Source organism: Phyllostomus hastatus, unplaced genomic scaffold (genome assembly GCF_019186645.2).
Source record: "Phyllostomus hastatus isolate PE091 unplaced genomic scaffold, TTU_PhHast_1.1 phas_scaffold_501, whole genome shotgun sequence".
Taxonomy (NCBI): domain Eukaryota; kingdom Metazoa; phylum Chordata; class Mammalia; order Chiroptera; family Phyllostomidae; genus Phyllostomus; species Phyllostomus hastatus.
In genome coordinates, this window is record NW_025334033.1 from 61708881 (window position 1) to 61730006 (window position 21126).

Below are 21126 nucleotides of genomic sequence, written 5' to 3' on the forward strand. Positions count from 1 at the left end.
CTCTCAAATACTTAAGATTTACCTAGGAGGGCACGCCACCGTTTTGCAGGTGATTCCAACCGCGGAAATGGAGACGGCAGGACTGCCGGAAGACAGAGGATCTTTAGGGGACCACTGACCTTCCGGTGACACCCAGGCCACAGGAGGCACAGCCTGGCGTTGTCGATGACACCAGTGAACGGGGGCCCAGTAGAAGAGGAGGGGCCCAGGCCAGCTCCGCTGGGGTGACTGCAGATCTACTGAGCACACGAAAGCACAAAACCGTCACCAAAGGAGCACAGCAAATCTCTGAGAACAGTCGCTCTGCCCCTCCAGCTTGGTGACTGCCCTGTGATCCCTCACGTGTCCCGGCCCCTCGCCTCATCAGCTCCATGCCCAGCCCCTGGTGTGTGTGCGCTGGACGGGGAGGGTATCTCAGTGGTGACGGGTTAAATCCTGGAAGATGAAAACCAGAGGGTTAGGAGAGTCATCCCAAGAAACCTTCAGGGCCTGGGACAGGCCAGCCGGGTGCAGCCCTAGAGTTATGGTTTTAGTTCATTGTTTCATACCGATAACTTCAGTATGAAAGGTGCGCTCTCTTAGCCACGAGCTCCTGGGCCCGTGGTGTGGGAGGCCGGCTGTCCAAGGCTGGAATTGCCAGGCCACGGGGGAGCTCAGCCTTGGGCTGTGCACTGCTTTGCAGGAAGATGTGTGATTTTTCAGAAAAAGGAAAGCAAGCCTGAGTGCTACAGAAAGATCTGATCAGAAACCTGGGGAGGAGGAGGAAGAGGCTGAAGGAGTTCGCCCCAGGCAATGATCAACAGTCCAGGATGGGATTGGCTGAGAAGCTGAATGCCTCCAGAGTGCACAGAATTATGGGCGAGATTTGAAATAAAAGGGCTCTTGGACTGGTTGGCTAGCTGGTGGGCTCTGGCTCTCTTCCTCGAGGATGCTGGGATGCTGCTGCAGCTGCCTGCGTTTCCCAACAGACGGTGTTTTGCCCGGGATGGAATTCCAGGTGCAGCCTAGGCTCGGGCTGGCCCGGCAGGGGGTGGCAGGGTTATCCTTCTTTGGGTGTTCTAGAGGGGACGACCTCTGAGGCAGGAGCCTGCCATTCTTCCAAAATTGTGTAGCTTTTGTATCTTATGTTGTTTTAGTTTGTAAACTAACTCTATAGAAATAACATAATTAAAACTAATGGGGGGAAATGATAGAACTCAGGTGTTAGTGTTTAACCTTAATTGACAGGCTCAAGTGACTAATGCATGTGGAAAGCTATTATTCCAAAATTGCGAAGCTTTTGAGTGAACACTACTTTCCTTTATCACCAAATCTCTGCCTCTGGAATTTTACCCAGAGGGTGATACAGAAAGTTGGCGTCCCTCAGTGGGCAGCGGGACGCCAGCTGCTGTTCGGTGACACGAGGATGGGCACCGTCAATGTGGTCGAGGCCCTAAGACCGGACCGAGAAAGCGGCACACCGCGGTGCGGGTGCTGGCGCGAAACAGAAATTCGCTCACGCTCAGCATTTGCCCGTGGAGACGCAGTGCATGCAAGACGACACGGCATTTCTCTCCAATTGATGCAACTCAGTAATTTTTATTGCAACTGGAAGACAATACATCACAGAAACTTTATGGTAGGTTTGGGGGAAAGTGTTATTTACAATAAATGATGAAAGTTTGTCTTTGGCAATATGATTACATGTGAAGAATGCAAAATGCAAGTACGGATACCTCCAAAGCAACACCGTCAGGTCCCTACGCTCGGCCGGCCGCGCCTGCCTCCACACTGCTCCACGCCGTGAACGCCACCGAACACCACTTTCCTTCTCCTTTCCGGCTCTCCCTTTCCAGTCTTGATATTGGCAGTTTCATACAGCAAGTACAGAAAAGAAAATTGGCTTTTGAAGAAATTATTACTCTAGTAAATTAATTTGGCCATGTAGGTCTAGTGGCCAGCGAAGGCCAGGCGACCCTAAGCATCGACAGTAAACGTCTTGGTCTTCTGATTGCTTTATCACTGTTATTGTCCCATCAAACAAAACCAACTCTCGAAGTGTTACAGAATCAGAGGATTAAAAAATGTACAAGTGTAGAATGCTTCCCAGACACACACGGCTACTTTAGTCTCCCCATTTCACCGCGGCAGTGTAAGTAGTGAGTGTGAATGACAGGACAGGAAACTGGTCACTGAATCAGCGATGAGCTTTGACGGCCTCAACGTGCACGCTCAGGGTAGGCTGAACGTGGGCGGGACCGAAATGGTGCTAAGTTCCATCTGGAAATGGTGGGTGGGGAGTGGGCTGGGAGGGTTTGGGGAACTCAGGCCACAGTAATGAAAGGATGAAATACAATTTCTAGGTTTGATAGGTTCACCATATCGAAGTCTTTGAGAATCCAATATGGAATATTAATTATTTGCAAAAGCAGGGAAGGTCGTCCTCCACTTTTGCAAATGAAACACAGTGGAAAACACTGTGGTATATATATCCCAAATAAATAGTCTTGATCTCGACGCCGACAAGAACGAACGGGAAGGGGACTTGTGAGCACATCACAGTTACGTCAGAAGTGATCTTTCACCTAGGTCTGATTTCAGAAGTATGACAGACAGCAGGATACAGCACCATAGACACGTTGGTTTCGGCTGCGAGAAGATGGATTGTTTTAAAAACCGCATTTTCCTTCCTTAGTTTTTGGTCAGTGAAGCTAGCACTTGTTTGCGGAACAGTGGAAGAATGGCAAGGTCACACGCGTTTCTCACGATGAAGCGACAGAGCTGAGTCTGTGCTTGGTTCAAGAATGGCCAGTGGGGGAGAGAGAACACGGGGGTCCCCCACCAGCGCGGGCGCTCTCTTCGAGGGAGAGGGGGTTACAGATGGAGTCCCAAAGGCAGGGGGGGTCTATACAGAACACTGAAGGCCATGTGTAAATCCTCGTGAAACTCCAGAAACAGGAACACCACACAATGTATATACTTTGATTTACACATTCCGTTACAAAAGAAAAAAAAAAAAAGACACCATTACGACTTGGTAACTGTGTTAACTGCAGTATGAACCGAAGTCCCACGTTTGGCAGGTAACTACGAGAGGGTTATCCACTTAGGTTATATAGCAAAAGTGTTGATGTATATTATATATAGTAGTATAAATAATAAAAAAGTATTATTTAAATTAGATCACAGTGCTGCATTATGTGCATAACAGTGTTTGATATAGTACTGGAGGGCTGGGACCTAGGACACTAAGGATTTAACTGTCCACACTGGTAAGTCACAATCAAGAGGGGACACAGAGTTCAAAATGTGTTCTTTTGGTGGCAAAAAATCCTGAAGATGAAAGAAAAAAAACGTATTTCTCTATGGAAACGTAAAAATAAACCACAACGTCTGGGCAGCTGTGATCCACCAGACAGAAAGGACTCCCAACCTGCATCGAGTTTCAAGGGAAAGAGAAGTCACATCGAATCGAAACCGGTCCCCCGTGGAAAACCCTCCCGTGTACACACGCAGCTCTGATTCCTTCTCCAAGGGCCCCTCCGCGAGAAGCTGGGCGCCCGTGCTCGCGGTGTGGGGTGCAGAGCTTGGCACCCAGCAGCCCTGGTGTGTCCCAGGGCGGAGCTGGGCACAAAAGCCACCCGGGCAGTGTTCACGCTACAGAGCCCCCAGCCTGACGTTGTCCCTCAGGCAGGAACACCACGCAGGGGAGTGGCCTCTTCTAGAACGTCCCGTGGTGGTCACTGCTGTGCCCACGCTGAGTGCGCCTGCGAGCGGTCAGTTCTCGGGAAAGGCCCTGGACGTGCGCCTTCTTCAGAACTCAGCCCCGCGCAAGGCTGAGACCCGCCACAGCTGTCTGCGACTGCCCTGTGGACGTGGGTGTGGCTGGCTTCGGGTCCAGACAGACAGCTTCCCCAGAGAGCTCTCGAAAGGATACTGACTGATCGGAGAGGGGGAGGAAAAGTAGGAGCTTAGGGTACATTATAAGGCTGGGAAGAAAAATCTACGATGCAAACAAATCCTTTCCACATAGCACTACGTAGAGATTAAAGACAACTGTAGTAGCATAAAAGTAACTGTCTACGTGTATGTCATTTAAGAAAAAAGAGCTACAGTCTCTTTCTCTTAAATGTGTCCAAGGGCCGACAGCGAGTAATGGTAGATGCCACGGTGCTGATGTGTTCACGGCTGTTTTCCAAAGCATCTTGAAATATTGCTATAGTTCCCCGGTTCCCCCGCCCCCCGCCCCACGCGAGTATGTGAGATACTGGAATGACACACGAAACGCCCCCTGAACGGTGCTCAGGCGACCTGTCAGACTAATGGATACATAGGCTAGTTTGGAAGCTAAAAGAACACCTGACGCTTGGGAAGGAATTTTCCAAGACTAGAGTGAGTTACACTTGAACAAAATAGTCTTCCACGAATAGGCTTGTGCTTAAGTTCTCTACTGCTCTTGGAGGAGGGGGTAGGAGAGGGCGCCGCCTGCCCCTTGGCTTGGTGAGGACACGGACAACCTCGTTCTGCAATGAGTTCACTACAAACGGCCACATACACATGGATATTTTTTTTTCTCAACAATCAAAATACAAAGTTAAACACAATTGAGCCATTGTTTTGGTTATGCATAATGTGTATGCCTCCAAAAACAGAAGAAAAATAGAAAAAAGTACCCTCACTAAAGTTTCCCCTGTAAGTCTCCCCGGGGTCCCTATGCGGGGGGCCGAGGGAGGCTCAGGGAAAATAACACTTAGAAAGCTGCCCAATGAGGTATTTATGCAAAAAGAGTGGTTCTGGAGTTAAGAACACACTTTATAAGATATTTATCTATTTCTCAAAGAGATCAGAAAAGTAAATCACACACATTGCATTTTATTATTTTCTAAAAGAGGTCTTTGCTCCTTTAGAAAAACGAAATGAGGGGAGACAGCCCACTGCAGGGGTTTTAATGGAAGAAGCCCCCTGCCAGAAACAGGCCCCGATGTGTACTCTGCCCTTCAGAGGGAAGTCCAAACTGTCTCTCAGGGGAGGGGGTGGGGTCTCCTGGGCTCGGTCAGGGGGACGACACCAAGCAGTGGTGTCAGGTCCCAGAGCTGTGGATGGCTTTTGGGGCGGCACACATCTGGTGAGATGGACCCATCCACCCCCTGAACGAACAGGCTGGAAGAGTTCAGGTAACCAGTTTGACCAGTGCACAGGTGTCGATTTCGGCCAGGGTCTCCCATGCGCCGCCCAGGGCGAGATGAGCACGGGGCAGGCACCGGTGCATGTCCACCGTCGTGCCGATGGCGGAGATGCCGGCCGCGCCTGGTGCAGGCTCGTGGGCCCACACGTCCCGTTTCTAAAAATATCATCGCCCCACTTCCGTCCCTCTCCCTCACCACCATCGTATCCTGAGCCCCACGGTCGTGGGTGTTTTCGTTTGCATTTAAACCACACAATTCCCCTCCGTTTGGGTGGAAAAATCACATCCTTCTAGAGATTTCTCTTTGGGTCTCCCCCAATAACTCCTGTCAGGCAAAGACCACAGGGGTTTCTGGGCTGTGTGACATTGTCCTGTTGTCTAAATTCAGCTCTCACACTCTCGGCGGGCTCAGCTGCAGGGGGGCTCGTGCGCGGAGGTGGTGGCGACGGCCGGCCCCTCCTTCCCACCGAGCTGGTGTGGCAGAAGGCTGCGGGGGAGGGGGGGCCGGTCCTTCCCACGCCGCCGCTGCCTTCGCGGGCCCCCTACCTCACACCCTCATCCAGTAAGGCCCATTAGCGTGTTTCCCTTCTCCTGGCGAATTTGCATAATCGTTCACTGCCTTTCTCCTAGGACCAAATGGTGGTGACGGTTTTCTCGAGCCAGCGTCCCCTCGTTCTCTTGATTCTATCATACACACGTACTACCAAGTTTGCCCTCGAATTATTGCGTCGTGATAAACATGTCCAGACAGAGAGAAAGGACACACTTCTCCACACAGAACCAGAGGGGTCGGGGCTGAGGCGCAGACAAGGCAGGCCCTCCCGGGACACGAAGACATTTTTATATTGCAGAGTGAGTTCCCCAACAGTCAGAATTTGTCCCTGAAGAAGGTTAAACCTTAAACACCTGCTTCAAAAAACCAAAACAAAACGATTGGGAAGAAAAAAAACAAAACAAAACTAAAGAAAACGAAAAAGAAGAAAACCCAAAGAACCTCTAAGCCTAAGGGCTTAAAAATTAGAGGCATAGCCTTTTCTCTATTTTCTATATTTATATGAAAATAATTCATGCTTCATGCTAAATACATTATTTACCTTACAAGAACTTTATTTTTGAATAAAAAAAGTTTGTGTTTTTGTGATTTTTTTTTCTTTTTTCTTTTAGAAGGAATCCATGCATTGTGGATCAGAAATTTCTGCTGGCTACACTGGCTGAATGTGGAAATCACTGATTTTTGCAAAAATGAATCCTGACTGACATTATTTGCAAACTCCATTTTGAGGGCAGTATAGGAGTTTGTTGTTTTTTTTTTTTTTTTTGCCATGTTTTCCTTTTTAAAATTTTTTTTTGTCCATCAATGTGCCTTTCATCTTTTAAAAATATACCACAATACTAATGGCAGGTTCCGTAGCTCTTTGCTTGTTTGCTTTCACTTAGATCAAACAGTTTTGACAGACAGAAAAAGATTATGTACCATTATTTCCTTGCTTAACAGCTACTGTAATTTCTTGGACTTGATTTTCACTTGGGCAGTTAAGAAAACACAGCCTGCTGGCCGCACGTTTTCTTTCTCTCTCACGCGTGTGTGCGTGTGTGCAGGGCCCACCTACAGGCTTATGGCTTGTGGAACAGTCTCGTACTTGAACACAGACCAGAACTCGGTGATTAGGAACAGCACTACAAACTGACCCCCTTTCTTCTCCTTAGTCACTGACACCCAGTGGACAGGGACGGTCCAGTGTCCACCTCGTAAGATGTTAGGAGGCCTGACGATTAAGAAGCTTGGGGGACAGGCGCCCCCCGCCCCCGTGTGCTGAGCGGCAACGCCAAGGTCTTTTGCGGCACAACACGCCACGTGGTACCACCAGCTCGGGTCTGCTCCAGGGCGGGCGGGGCCTGCCTTCTCCCCAGTCGCCTCCTGCACGTGCACTCAGTGACCCCCACGGGGCGGGCATCCTGACCATTTAAACCTAGCGGCCGGGCCCGAGCCATGAAGACTTTGCACACGGGCCTTCTAGGTGCCAAATGTGGGCATTCTGCGGCATTCTCCTGACATCCCTGCAATTCAGCCACGTGTTTCTGACACGCTGGAGGAAGCAATGGTCATTTTGGCTTTTTCGGTTTTGTCTTCAGATAACGAAAAGCTTTTTGTAAAACAGCTGAATGTCAATATGAGTTCTATGGCTTCAATCTCCTTTAAAAATAAAATTCTCAAGGGTACAAAACAAAGGAGGGGGGCGAATTAAAAAAAAAAAAGGAAAGAAAAGAAAGAAAAACAAACCCCAAAAAAAAGGAAAAAAAAAATTGCTGATATTGCCACAAATCATTAGAAATCTCCTGACATGCTGAAACCAAATGGCCTTAAGTTCAAAACAAATCAATGACTTGTTTTTAATTTTTCGTGGTTTCCTTTTGCTCCTTCTGCCCCTTTGCTGTCCGATTGGTGATGTTGTTCAAGCAGGACCGAATCCCCGCCAAGTGCAGCAGCGACCCCGCCGCCTCCTTCATCTCCTCGTCGTCGCTCTCGGGGGGCTTCTCCGTGCGTCTCTTTTTGAGGGGCAGCGTGTCGCTGGGGACCCTCCTGGCCTTGGCGAAGTGCTGGCGCTTCTTGTGCTGGGACGCGTAGCCGCTGTCCCCCAGGGCCTCCTTGGCCTCCTTCGGGCTGCGTTTCCTGTCGTCCTCCTCCGTGTCGCTGGGGCTCTCGTGGCTCTGGAAGCCCCCCTCGCTGCCCTCGCTGCCCTCCTGGCTCCCCTTGGTGGCGAACTCGTAGTGGTCGTCGGCCGAGGAGGAGGAGACCGAGTCGCTGGCGGGTGACGTGCTCCGGGCGTCGGCGGACTTGGCGCTGCTGTAGTTGTGGTCCTCCTTGGGGTCCCCGCTGACCACCGGCGAGCCGCACGATGGCTCGCTCTCCGTCCGCGTCCTGCAGCCGGCGAGGCCGTTCCTGCAGGGTGGGGACGACGGGGAGGGATGGGAGGCAGAGAGGACACGGATTAGACGCCGTGACGGGACACCCGCAGCCCCCGTGACCTGCAGCCCAGCCCCCGTGCTCACACACCAGGTCCCCCGACGGGCGGTCCGACGGCGTGCCCACAGCAGCCAGTGGGGCCACCTGCTTTGAGGACAGGGTCCTAAGTCCCGACACCTCTGTCTTCCTGCCACGGGCATTTTCCCTCAATGTGTGCGGCTGAGACATCAAAACAGCAGGCTTCTTGAGGGACCGCGGTGGACGCACGGTCTATTAGATTAAGCCATCAAAATCAAGCCGTGCTGGCGTTCACGGGCCCGCCGACACCAGGGAGGAGCCCCTGCTGGGCCACGGTGGCCGGACCCTTCAGAGGGGACACCCGCCCTCCTCTGCCCTGCCCACGGGGAGCCCTTCGTCAGAAGGCGCAAGCCGGGGTTCAGGGAAAAGGGGTACCTGCCCGGTGGTGGCAGATCTTCACTCCCAAGACTACCCCGCACTCATTCGTTCTGCAAATACCTGCTGAACACCCCACAGGAACGCACCCCACATGAACGCACCCCACATGAACGCACAGCCTGAGGGAGGGTCCTGGGGGAGGCCCCCGAGGCGGGGTCAGACACAGACACTGTCACGGAGACGCTGATGGTCCGAGAAGTAGGTCACGGGGACACTGCAGGGCGGGGAGCACCTGCCCGGTGCCGTGCGCAGTCTGCACGGGGGACTGTGTTTGGTTCTATAAAGCAGGCGCGAGCATCTTTGTTTTCTAGATGCTGGGAGAAGGATCTGGAGATGTCAACTGGTTTACTCAGAGCCACACAGCTCTAAAGTTGCAGAGCTGGGATGGGAACCAAAGTCTGACTCCCCTGCCTCAGTCCCCTGCTCTACACCCCCCAGGGCCCGACAGCGCCCATCACGTCTCCGATGGTTTCTTTACGTCCAGTGGCACAACGAGCTCCTGTGTGAGTCCTCGGGGGCTAAGCGGGAGCAGCTGTCACGCCCATGGTACAGGGCCACTGGGCCAAGGGCGTGAGTGAGTGCCTGCAGGTGTCTGGACCAGCACCTGCCCAAACAGCAGGGACGGTGACCCATCCCAGGCCTTGGGAGGCTGCGCCCTCCTTGGGGTGGGCACCAGTTCTGTCCGGATGCTGTGATTCTGACGGTGCCTGGCACTCCGCAGGTGCTCAAAGGGGGTTGGCGAGCAGCAGGACGGATCCTCGCAGGAGGGGAGGGTCACATGCAGCTGGAGGGGGCAGGGGAGGGCGCAAGCCAAAGGTCTGTGCCAGACATGGCTTCTGAAGTGCACGTGAGGGGGAAGGTCTGGGGCAGAGAGGAGACGCGGTCCTGCACCGTGCCCACCCTGTTCCTTGTAAGCTCATCCACCTGGTGACACATTCTCGGCGATCTGGGCAACATGTGCACACTTTTCCTTCCTGCACAACCCTACGTCTTAGTCCTCTGGAGACAGAAGTTCCCACTATCACCACGTGACGAGCTGTTCCATGTCTGTGCTCCCTGTTACAGTGTTAGGTCCGTAAGTCAGGGTGCAGTCACGGAGGTGTCCCCAGTGACTAGCACCGTGCCAGGCCCAGAAGGGACACACGACAGACAGAAGGCAGAGGCAGCAGCAGAGGGAACCGTGGGGCAGAGAGCACGGGAAGGTGACTGGATCTCCACCAACGTGCCCTATCGGGCACTTCCTAAGGACAGGGGCAGTGGAAAGGGCTATGGGGTCAGGTCTCCCGTGCGATACAGTCGTGAGCCCTCCCCCTTTCTCTCCTGCCATCCCCGTGGGCCTCGAGGCTCAGCGCAACCCTGACTGCAGCCCCGACTACGGGTGAAAGGGGAGGAGAGTGCAGCTATAGATGGTGCAGCAGGGAGCGAGGTCAAGGGGCCTCTCTCCTTTTGGATGTTCTGCTCAATTTAAGCCGCTGGTGACTTGCACCAACAAAATGCCTGAGAGCCAGAATCAAAGTTCAACCTGCGCTGGACGCCTCCAGACCTCCACAGGCAACGCCACCAGTCGCAGTGCGTGCATCTGCGCAGGAACGCCCTCGCGGGCTCCGGAAGGGCCCCAGACCGCCCTGTACTTTCTGATCCCAGAGCCATGCCCCCTCCTCCCCGGGTCCTCACAGAAAGCGCCTGGCTTGCAGGACAGGCAGACATTAGTTCGCACCCCAGCAGTGTCTATCGGTGACCTTCAGAGCACGCCCACCCCCCGCCCCCCACAGGGCAGGGTGATTAAAATGCAAAGTCCCGAGCCCCCGAGCCCACAGGACAGTTCTCATGGGTATGGGGGGATTCCGACTTGGTCCTCTCTCTCATCAGACGGCTCGCTGCTACAACAACATGCTTCCCCTGAGCGCTGCTGCGTTCTCTCTGCTCTGGCTCAGGGGACCCGAGGGAAGGCGGCACACAGTAAGAGCAAGGAGGCCCTGGAGAGAACAATTCTTCGGGGGCTTGCCTGTAAACACGCCTCCGGGCTTAGGGGAATGGCTTCCAAGGCACCTATTTTCCGCAGACTTCTTGTCTCTTGGCTCTGTCTCGGGTAACACAGCGGTGGCTGGTTACGGATTCCTCTGAGGTGTTACCCGATTTGAAACTTGGCTAATAACGTCATTAACCGTATAGGCAGCTAGTAATAGTCATGAAAGCAAGTGGAAACGAAAGTCTCGTGTAATGCCTCTCTTGATCTGTGTTGCTGCAGGTAAGTACTTACTGTAAAATCTAAAAATTAATTCAGTAACGAGTATACCGAATTAGCATAAAACGGTTTCGGAGGGAACCCACCACACTCGGACGAGTCAACGGGGCTGCGTTAGGCTTTTAGAAAAGTTCATTCAGTTCTGAACCCTTACTTTTCAGCAACACGGGCTGATGACCGACTCCACTGCCTCATTCAGCAGAAGACGATGCCTCCCTGGACACGCGTGCAGACGGAGGGAACCAGGAGGGCAAAGGAGCGAGAAACAAGGCAAGTGGTGCGACAATCTAATGCTCAAGCGAATTGAGGTGAAAGGCATATGGTGCTTATTGTGCTTTTTCCCTCCCTTCTCTTTCCACAGGCTTAAAACAATTTTTCAATAGTAAGTTTGGGGTGGGGAGTGGGAAAAATACACAGGAATGAAAGCAGTGATGTAACAGTTCAGCGCCATGCTATTATGGGAGGTCCGGGAAGACGACAGGGAACCACACTGAGGCAGCCTTAAGGACATCACGGGAGTTAAAGGAGAAAAGAAAGTCACTTCCACGACCCACGCATCACAGCTGTGCATCGCAGGTCTCTGATACCCCTAGACCCACACTGCGTGCCAACAGCGACTCCACGACCCCCACCCTGGACCCAACACCCTCGGGGAGCCCCGTGACTTGCCCCGGGGGGCCCAGCTAGCTCCCAAAGATGATCCAGTCAGGAAATTCAAGCAGGAATTTGAAACATCTCCCTTGGAGAAGAAAGTTTATGGCGATGAAGACAGGGAACGAAGACACCCACGGACAACACTTCTGGATGAAAACGGATGCACAGATGTAACTCCAGGGAGTTCAAATTAAAATATAAACATATCTCTCTCTCACCTGATAAAAATGAACTTCCCCTGAGATTCCAGTATGGGCTCATAATCCATAAATGACGCACAAACCCAGCAGGAAGTGACCAGCGCCTTCAGTTATTGATAAGGATGCAACACTGTGCACGTGGGTGCCGGCTGCACCGACCCGGCGTCAGAACCTACCCCCGCGCAGGGCAGTCCTTACCGGGGCCGTGCCTGAAGGGAGAACCCAGCCATCCCGAGCACATCAGAAGGTAAACTTCTAACCACCTCTGCCAATAGCCTTCATTAAAAGGAACACAGGCTACATTTGAAATGACTGCAGTTTTTCAGTTGAACTGAATTTATAAGTAACAATACTCAAAGTTCTCCTGTTAGTGTAAATTAAAGCCACCTGACTTTGTAAGCCGCAATGAAACCACAGTTCAGTAATTTCGAGTGAACACCTGGTATTCATCCTCTCAGCAAAGAGAGGTGAGAGCTCACATTTGTTCAGGCCTAGGATGAGCAGTGCCTGCTCCAGCAAGTTACGGTCCAGCCCCTGATTGGACACAGCCCACCTGCCGTTTTCCGTAGCAGTTCTCCACCTGCTCCATCGTGGTCCAGTCGGCGCGTGACGCCTCCCCCTTTCACCCGGGCGCTGGGGTCCTCTCTGGCGCCCACAGCTTTAGACCTGGAGGCTACCACTGAGGGTGACGTTGTCCTTCCCGGGGTTTACCTGAGAAGCTGACCTCATGCCACACGTGCGAAGAGGCAGGTGGGACTAATGGGACTGTCCACGCGGCCCTAGAGCTGGAGCGGCGGTCCTGTCCACACCGCCCACCGGAGGAGAGACAGGGGAGAGAAGAGACGGATGACAGTGGCTTCCGCTTGCAGCCGGGCGGAGGGAAGATGTTTGGAAGGCATCCTCCGGCCTTTCACACAAGAGATCCCGGACAGGGTACAGCTACGTAGTTCACTGCACTGAGGGGAGTCTCAGAGACACGCATGTACCAAAAGAGCTTCACGCTCCAAAGTGACAAATGAAAGAACAAAGGTACCTACTCTGAAAGGTGAGCCGCACACAGCCAAGAAAGCCAGGGTTTCCCTGGAGCAAATGCCTCCCCTCGTGGTGAGACAAGGACCCGAATTCACTGTGAGTGACAGGGGCCAGCAGGAAGATTGATTTGAGCAGCTCCATGACTGTGGCCCCTCAAAGTGGGGTGGGGGGCGTCAAGTGGTCCCCAGATACCCAGCAGAAGTTTTAAAAGCAAATCCTCTCTTGAAAAAGGGAATTTGATTTTAGGTCACTAGGATTTCCACGGATTAACTTCAAGCAAATACTCAAAAAGAAGCTCCTAATCTGAAATCAGCAAGCACTCTGGCAAACGGGCCACTAGGAATGGATGGATACCTGTGAAAACATCGCGTAACAAGCTCGGGCGCCAGAATGGGGACCCCTGCATGGGGTCCCGGGGAAACGCCACCGCCCTTCACAGGCCGCCAGCACAGATCAAGGCAGCTATGACCTTGGCTCCAGATGGGGCTGGAGACAAGAAGAGCCACCCGAGAATTCTTAACCACAAGCCTGAGAAGTCGTGTGGCTATGAAGCCCAAATTCAGTTGTGTGGACAAAAGCCCACAAGCTAAATTTGAAGTGCCCTACAGAGCCCACTAGGAGAAAATACAACCTCTTTTTGGTAGAACCTAACTTTAAACCCAGGCCACAAAGAATTCCCACAGATGAGATGTTAAGAAACATAGGTTCATCACCCAAGACTCATTAAAGACAAAGAAATAAGCCACTATAAGCAAGAGGCAACAGGGGAGGAAAAAACCCCTACAGCTTTTAAACTGTGAAGTCTACAGACACTGAAACAGCTAAGTGCAGAGGTAGAGTGTGTGCGATGAAACACGAGAAAGAATGACACCATGCTGTGAAGAAGAGATTATGAAAACGAAGCTGATGGATTAAGCTTGATGGAAAAAACGCATTAAATAGAATTTCTAAAGATGAAAAATATAATCCCTGAAATCGAAGAACTCAATTTGAGCTGGAAGAAAAAAATTAGTGAACTGGAAGACAGATCTGAAGATATTATATAAAAATGCAGCAGAGAGAGACAATGGGATAAAAAATATGAAAGAAGGACTGGGCAATATGGTGTATAGTAAGATATAACTCTACCTGGAGCTCTAGACTGAAAACGAAAAACAGAGAAGATTCAGAAAGCTGACAAACCCCATGGAGAAGAAATAAAAAGAAATCCATGTCTAACACATTGTAGTCGAACTGTGCAGCACTGAAAAAAGGACAAATACTGAAAAGTCACAGAAACAAAATATACCATACCCAACGAGGAGTACGAATTAAGATAAAGCAGTAAAACAAAGTGGATCAATATCCTCCGAGTGTGAGAGGGGGAAAATAACCGTCGACCTACAATGTATACCCAGTAACACGACCCCTAAGAATAGAGCAAAATAAACATATTTTCAGACAAAAAGTCGGAGTTTTAACTGACTGCAGATACTAGAGGAAAATTTTAAGAATATACCTCAGGAAAAAGGAAAATGATTCAAAAACGGAGGTTTGAGATACAAGAAGTGATAATAATCAAAGAAAATATAATCAAGTATTGACTGAAAAATACAATGATAATGTCCCAGTGACGAAGGAAAGAAAGAAGGAATGGAGGGAAGGGAAGGACCGGGAAGCGAGGGAGGGGAGGGGTGAGGAGGAAAGGAGAGAACGAAAAAGAACTGAGATAGGACCAAAGGACCCGCAAGTGTAGCACGCCCGTCGTCTGGGAGGCAGAGATCAGAAGTCAATGCATTCCAAGGGCCGGTCTTGATCTGGAGGTTTAAGATACTAACTTTAAACATTTTAAAACATTCGTGTTAGAAGTCCCAGGATCAACACTCAAAGAAGAGAAACAAAAGGTACAACTTTTCAACCATTAGAAAGGGGAAGAAAACAAACAAACAAACAAAAACCAAAGGAATGAGGACTGGGAGGATCTCAATCAATTTCAAATAATGCCAGAAAGGAAACAGAATCTGGAAAAAGAGGGACAAACAGAAATGCAGAACAAGATGGCAGAAATAAATTAAAAATGTCATTAGAGATGGGCTAAAAGTCTTTGTCAGAAGGTAAAGATCATTCTCTCTCTCTCACACACACACACACACACACACACACACCACATGCTTTTAACAAGAGACAACCCTAAAACATACAGACAAAGGTTAAAAGTAAAAGAATGGAAAACACTGCCATCCCCTGCTGGTGTAGCTATATTAAAACCACAGAAGATAGGTTTTTAGGGCAAAAATCATTACTACATATAAAGAGAGTCATTAAACATTCATAAAGGTTCGATTTACCAGGAAGATAAAACAGCTCTAAACACGAATTCCTCCCATTAGGTAGCTTGGAAATACAAACCCCCAAACGGAAAGAGTGACAAGGAGAAACAGCCAAATCCATACTGTGACAGGAGATGTTAATGCACCGTCCTTCCCATTCAATTGACTAGCCCCTGCTGCCACGCCCCCCCACAACTTTAGTATGTAGAAGATTTGATCTAGTACATGTGTATGGAGCATGTGCTAATAAGGGAGAAGGTGTATTATTTTGAAGTGCCCAGAATACTCATAAAACTGACGCACACCAGACCACGAAGCCCTCCCGTCTCCAAAATGTTCAAAGCAGCAGTATCTTACAGATCAATTTCCCACCACTGTGCACTGAAGCTAGGGATCAATGTTGAAGAGGTAACTAAAAACCAAAACAAGAAACATCCACCTCCTGGTAGGTTTGAAAATTTAAAAAGACACTTCTAAAAATACCAATGGGTCAAAAAAAAAATAAAAAAGGAAATTAGAAGATACTTTGATCTGCTAACAATAATAAAAATACAAGGTATCAAAACTTAATGGGATATAACTAAGCAGTAGTAATTTGAAGTAAATGGTAACTTCAACTTTTTACAGAAAAAGAAAGGTTTAAAATAAAAGCATTCAATCCAGACCAAAAAACAAAAATAAATCTGAAGAAGGAAATTATAAAGAAAATAGCAGAAATGAATGAAACAGAGAAGACATACAAAATACAGGTAATTAATAAAACCCCAAAGTTGACTCTTTGAGAAAAACAAACAAAACTATGGCAAGATTAAACAAAAAAAAAAAAAAAAAGAGAGATGATAAAATGAAATAAATACAAAAGGGACAATATCACAAAAGATATTTAAAAAGATGACTGGTAGCATTATGCATAACTTGATGGGAATATACTTGAAAACTTAGGTGAAACAGAAATCCTATAACTACCAGAAGGAATTCAAAAAGAAATAAAAAAAAAATAAGCCATATTGTAATCATTAAAAAATTAAACCAATAGTTCACAGTCATCTCACAATGAAAACATCAGCCCCAGGCCGTTGTGCAAGCCAGTTTGATCAGACAGTAAGTAACACATTATCTCACATACAGTTGTTCAGAGGATCTAAGAGCGAATACTTCTCAACTCATTTTATGAGACTAATGTAGCTTTGACACTAAAACTAGGTCAAGGGAGCCCTGGAGAAACACAGGGCATAAACAAAAATGCAAAATTTACACATAAAATATTGCCTTGCCAACTCCAGCAGTATGTTAAAAAAAAATAAATAAATAAAACCACATATATAATGTGTTATAAGTAGGTATTTAAAAGTGCAGGTTTTTTAAAAACTGTAAAATTTATAATGTAAGTCACTACAGCAAAACAATGAAAGAAAACTTACAGTTAAATGAAGAGAAATAAACTTTTAAAATATGAAATTCATATTTACTTCATAATAAAATATCGCAGCAAACTAGGAATAGAATTTTTGTTATGATAAAGTATATTTCTGTAAAAGGTGTTAATAAACATTCATTAATTGTGAATCAATAACATAGCCCCTTTTAAAATAAGAAACAACATAAAGATGTCTATAATCATTACTCGGAGATACCGAACTATGATACAGGGCAGGAAAAAGAAAAGATAAGAATTAGGAAGAAAACTCCCCAGCATTCTTTACAGAAGATATTGTTAGAATTATTAAGGCAGTTTGTTTTGCAAGGATTCTGGAAAAAAAAGTCAATATACAATTAAGTAACTCCAGGTGGATTACAGACTTAAATGTGAAAGGAAAAACTTGGAAGTTTTTTTTTAGAAAAACTCTATAGAAGACTGGATGATCTCAGAGTAGGGATTTTTTGATACCGGATTTCTTAAAAAATGGCTAGTAAGCATGAAAATTAAGAGTTTCTGTTCAACAAATGATCCTATTAGAGTGAAATATCCACAAACTTAGAAAAGTTATTTGCAACATATACAGTCAAAATATTCGGAATAAACAACGGACTAAGAAGATTAGGAAAAAGAAAAATAACCCAAGAAAAGAGTGAGCAAAATGATAACCAGGCAACCCATCAAGGAGCACCTTCAAACAGCTGCTTAAATACATGGGAAAACGCACCACCTCCAGTAACGAGGGGAGTGGACACTGGAAGCACAAGGAGACACCACTATGCAGTCACTAGACTGGCTGAAGTAGAGTGTGATGGTCCTAACATCCGTGCGGACGCAGAGGATGGGACCATCATGCTCTGCCGGTAGGGGTGTAAATGCTCCTCACACTTTTTATAAAGTGGAGCATGCGCACACTCTACCAACCAGCAATTCTGCACCAGGACGTGCATTCTGAGTTAAACTGGAGATGTATAAAAGAATTTCCATAGAAGCATTGTCTGTATTTGCAAAGTAATGATTCCAATATCTTTACACACACACACACACACACACACACACACACACACACACACACACACTCTGTGGTATAATCACAGAATGGAATATTGTACAGCTGTGAAAATCATTCAATTATAATTACATGTAGCAGAGCAAACTTAGTAATGAGTAAAAGAGCAAGTTAGAAAAGGAGACATATAGTGTATTTTCCCAGTTACATTAATACACAAAACCAAGCAAAATTAAACATGGATGCCGTATACAGGGTGGGCAGAAGTAGGTTTACAGTTGTTCTTATAGAAAACAATACGATAATAAATAATAATATGAGGATAAACTCTTGTGTTTTGCATACTAACAATGCTAAACCTTTCTTGCTCCACCCTGTATACAAAATTTGGGATTGTGGTTACATTCCAGGAAAGACAAAGGTGTCAGTAATGCTTTCATGTTTCAGTCAGAGGATGGATTCATGAGCGTCTTATCAGTTCGGCCTCAGGTCATCTCCAGAGTGGGGTTGGGGGGCAGTTTTCTCCCCTGAGCTGCACATTGTCCCCCTAAACCACTGAGATAAGTGAGACCCCTCTCTGCATCAGATCACAGAACACGAAGAGAATCCTAAAACTCTCTTCCACCCACAGTTTTGCATTTGGCACATCCCGGGATCTCCGGGAGTTCCGAGGGTTTTCAGACACAATAAATAGAAAGTCAGCAGGAGTTTTGAAGGCTTTAACCAACACCATGGATGTAAGACACGAGAAGCAGCTCTGGAATGAGCACACACACAGCAAGTTCGCGGGTCACTGTTTAGATTTCTGGGCCAGAAGAGCCAACAGTAAGGACGAGAACAGACGGAGGCCCAGTGGGAGCTCAAGCGCAGGTGCACTGCCCTCCGGGTACTCCTTTTCCCTGTTGCCTTTTTTTTTTTTTTAAGGATTTTATTTATTTTTAGAAAGAGGGGAAGGGAGGGAGAGAGGAAGACAGAAACATCAATGAGTGGTTGCCTCTTGTGTGTCTCCCACTGGGGACCCAGCCCACAACCCGGGCATGCGCCCCAACTGGGAATCGGACTGGCGATCCCTGGTTTGCAAGCCTGCATTCAATCGACTGAGCCACACCACCCAGGGTTCCTGTTGCCTTTACCCTACCCCTTTAGTATTTCCTCCTCCTCCTCCCATCACACACTCAGGATAATCTAATACTGAGTTTCAGGGTTGCCTTAAAAGAATGATTTCAGAAGACAAAAGCGGACAGATGCTTGGGCTTGAAAAACAAGACAAAATACAGCACCAAATAGGTTCAGTGGTAAATTTTCCCTCCAGTTGTATGATGGGACCACACCCGACCTGAATGCCAGGGTTGCTGGCTCCTTAAACCTGTTACAAACATCTTTCCAAGGAGCAGATCTTAGGCTGATACGGGTTTTCCTGATGACTCTGTTTTGACAGGAACTTAAATATTAATGTTCCGTATTATAAATAGGACCATTAATTCCTGCCTTGCTTCACGTCTCATGGGAATTGAAGTTTTCACTTGAGGTCCCGAGAGATTCAAACAAGATCCAGCAGCCCTAGACGGTACTCACGTGGAACTGCGTTATAATTCTACAACACGCAATGGTTTAGACTTGGGGTCCTGCCTCCTGCCTCAGCTCCTCAACACCAGTGGTTTCGCCCCGAACGTGCGAATGTCCCGCAGGAAAGCCCAAGAGGCGTGCTCCACGCCTTCTCCTGGGTCCCAAGCGCCCAGAAAGGTGACCTGGGGAGGTCTCCCGAGGGCGGGCCGGATAAATCCACGGCGCTCTCCACGCTATTAATTGTACTCCCCCCGCAACTTTACTAACTCGTCATACTAGGCTGCTGCCGTCACCACCATCCGCCTCCAGAGCTCTGCATCTGTACGACGACCACTCCGCACCCATTAAGACACTCACTCCCCACTGTCTCCCCTCCCAGACTCGGGCAACCGCCGCTCTACTTTCTGTCTGTGATTCTGACTTCTCCTACAGTATTTGTCCTGCTGTGACTGACTCAATACAATGTTCTCAAGGTCCATCCCTACTTAGCATATGTTAGAACGCCCTTCCCTTTTAAGGCTGAGTAATATTCCACGTGTGCGCACACACCGCATTTTGCTTCATCCACCCGTTGACGGGCATTTGGGTCGCTTACACATTTTAGACACGGTGAATAAGGCTGCTACGGACACGGATGCACAAACACCTCCAGAAGACCCTGCTTTCAATCCTTTTGGGTATATACCCAGAAGTGGAATTGCTGGATCATGTGGTAATTCTATTTTTAATTTTTTTTGGCAACTTCCACACCATTCCCCACAGAGGGCTGCGCCACTTCACACTCCCGCCAACAGTGCACAGGGTCCCAGCTGCTCCACAGCCTCACCAACACGTGCTCTTTTCTGACAGGAGCCAGCCTAATGGGTGTGAGGTGGTGTCTTGCTGTAGCTTTGGTTTCCATTTCCCCAATGATTAGAGGGGTTGAGTATCTTTTCATGGGCTTACTTACTGACCATTTGTATACCTTCTTTGGAGGAACAGTCTATTCCAGCTCCTTGCCCATTTCTGAATGGGGTTGTTCTTCCACCTTATTTATCAAACATCTGCATAATACCTACTATGTGCCGGGCACGTCATTGTTCATCTTAACAATCCCTGGGGCAGGCGCTGATCTTTCCAGGTCCACTTGCTCACGGTCACAAAGCATCAGGACACGAACCCAGGGAACTCGGTTCCCACACTCGTGTGTGCAATTTCTGGGCTCTGTTGTCAAAGGAAGAGCCCTGTTCCCGCCAGTTCTCTCTGATTCCTTGGCAGGCCCTGGGCATTTAACTCTTCCTTGCCACCCGAGTGGTTACTGGGGGTCACAAAGACCCCTAACTGTTGAAAGCAAGGTGGCCCAGGTCCAGGGCCCCTACCTGGGAGGCAGCCCGGAGTGCTGTGAACGTAAGAACCGTGGGGCTTCCGTTTCCCGGGAGGGCCGGAAGCAGTTCTGCTAGGGCTCTAATTGTCTGTTCCAGTCGATGTATCCTCTGTAAGAAGCGTCACTGGGGAAGGGCCAGAGACGCCGGCATAACACTCGGGCATGTGAGTGGCTATTTTGAGGAGAGCGTGTCTTGCGCACTCCACACCCAGGCAGATTTAAAAATAAGCAGGTTTCCAACATGTAAGGATGGGCCAATCTCGGAGGTTATTGAGTAAAAAGTCAACACTGTAAAGTCAATTACAGTATTGACAGATACTCTTACAAGGAGACTTCACATCATAATTATATGCAAAGGAACCCAGCAAATACAAGCTGTGTAATGATCAGCTAATAAAAGTAACACTTCATCTATGTCAATAACGGCTTTGGAGTTAAGACAAACAAACATGGCCTTTGCCACTCAGTAGAGAAAAAAAATCCCTGAAAGACAAATATTTTCACTTAAGGAGACGTCCCCGAGACTCACAGAGAAAACCCGTCACACGACACAGAGGAGGAAATTGGTCCTTCGTGGGTGCTAATGACTCTCCCTCTGGCTGGGGCCCTCCCTCCGGCCCCAGCTGGACCCACAGGGACGGCCACTGCAAACATTTGCACACCCCCAGGCACCCCTGGTCAATGCGCATGGTCCGGCCGAGGACATGTGCTGCTGTTGTTTTAGTCTCCGTGAGACTGTTTTCCTT

General features: G+C 48.6%; 1 protein-coding gene across 7 annotated transcripts in view; it reads right to left on the bottom strand.

The window, feature by feature from the left end:
• Positions 1–1558: 1558 nt before the first annotated feature.
• The window catches only part of FOXN3 (forkhead box N3), a 360054-nt gene continuing 340486 nt past the window's right edge, over positions 1559–21126 (bottom strand). For all 7 annotated transcript variants that reach the window (XM_045822074.1, XM_045822068.1, XM_045822070.1 and 4 more), the window contains one exon: positions 1559–8105. In XM_045822074.1, the coding sequence (XP_045678030.1) occupies positions 7556–8105 (550 nt within the window). In that variant the 3' untranslated portion in view covers positions 1559–7555. The remainder of the gene's footprint in view (positions 8106–21126) is intronic.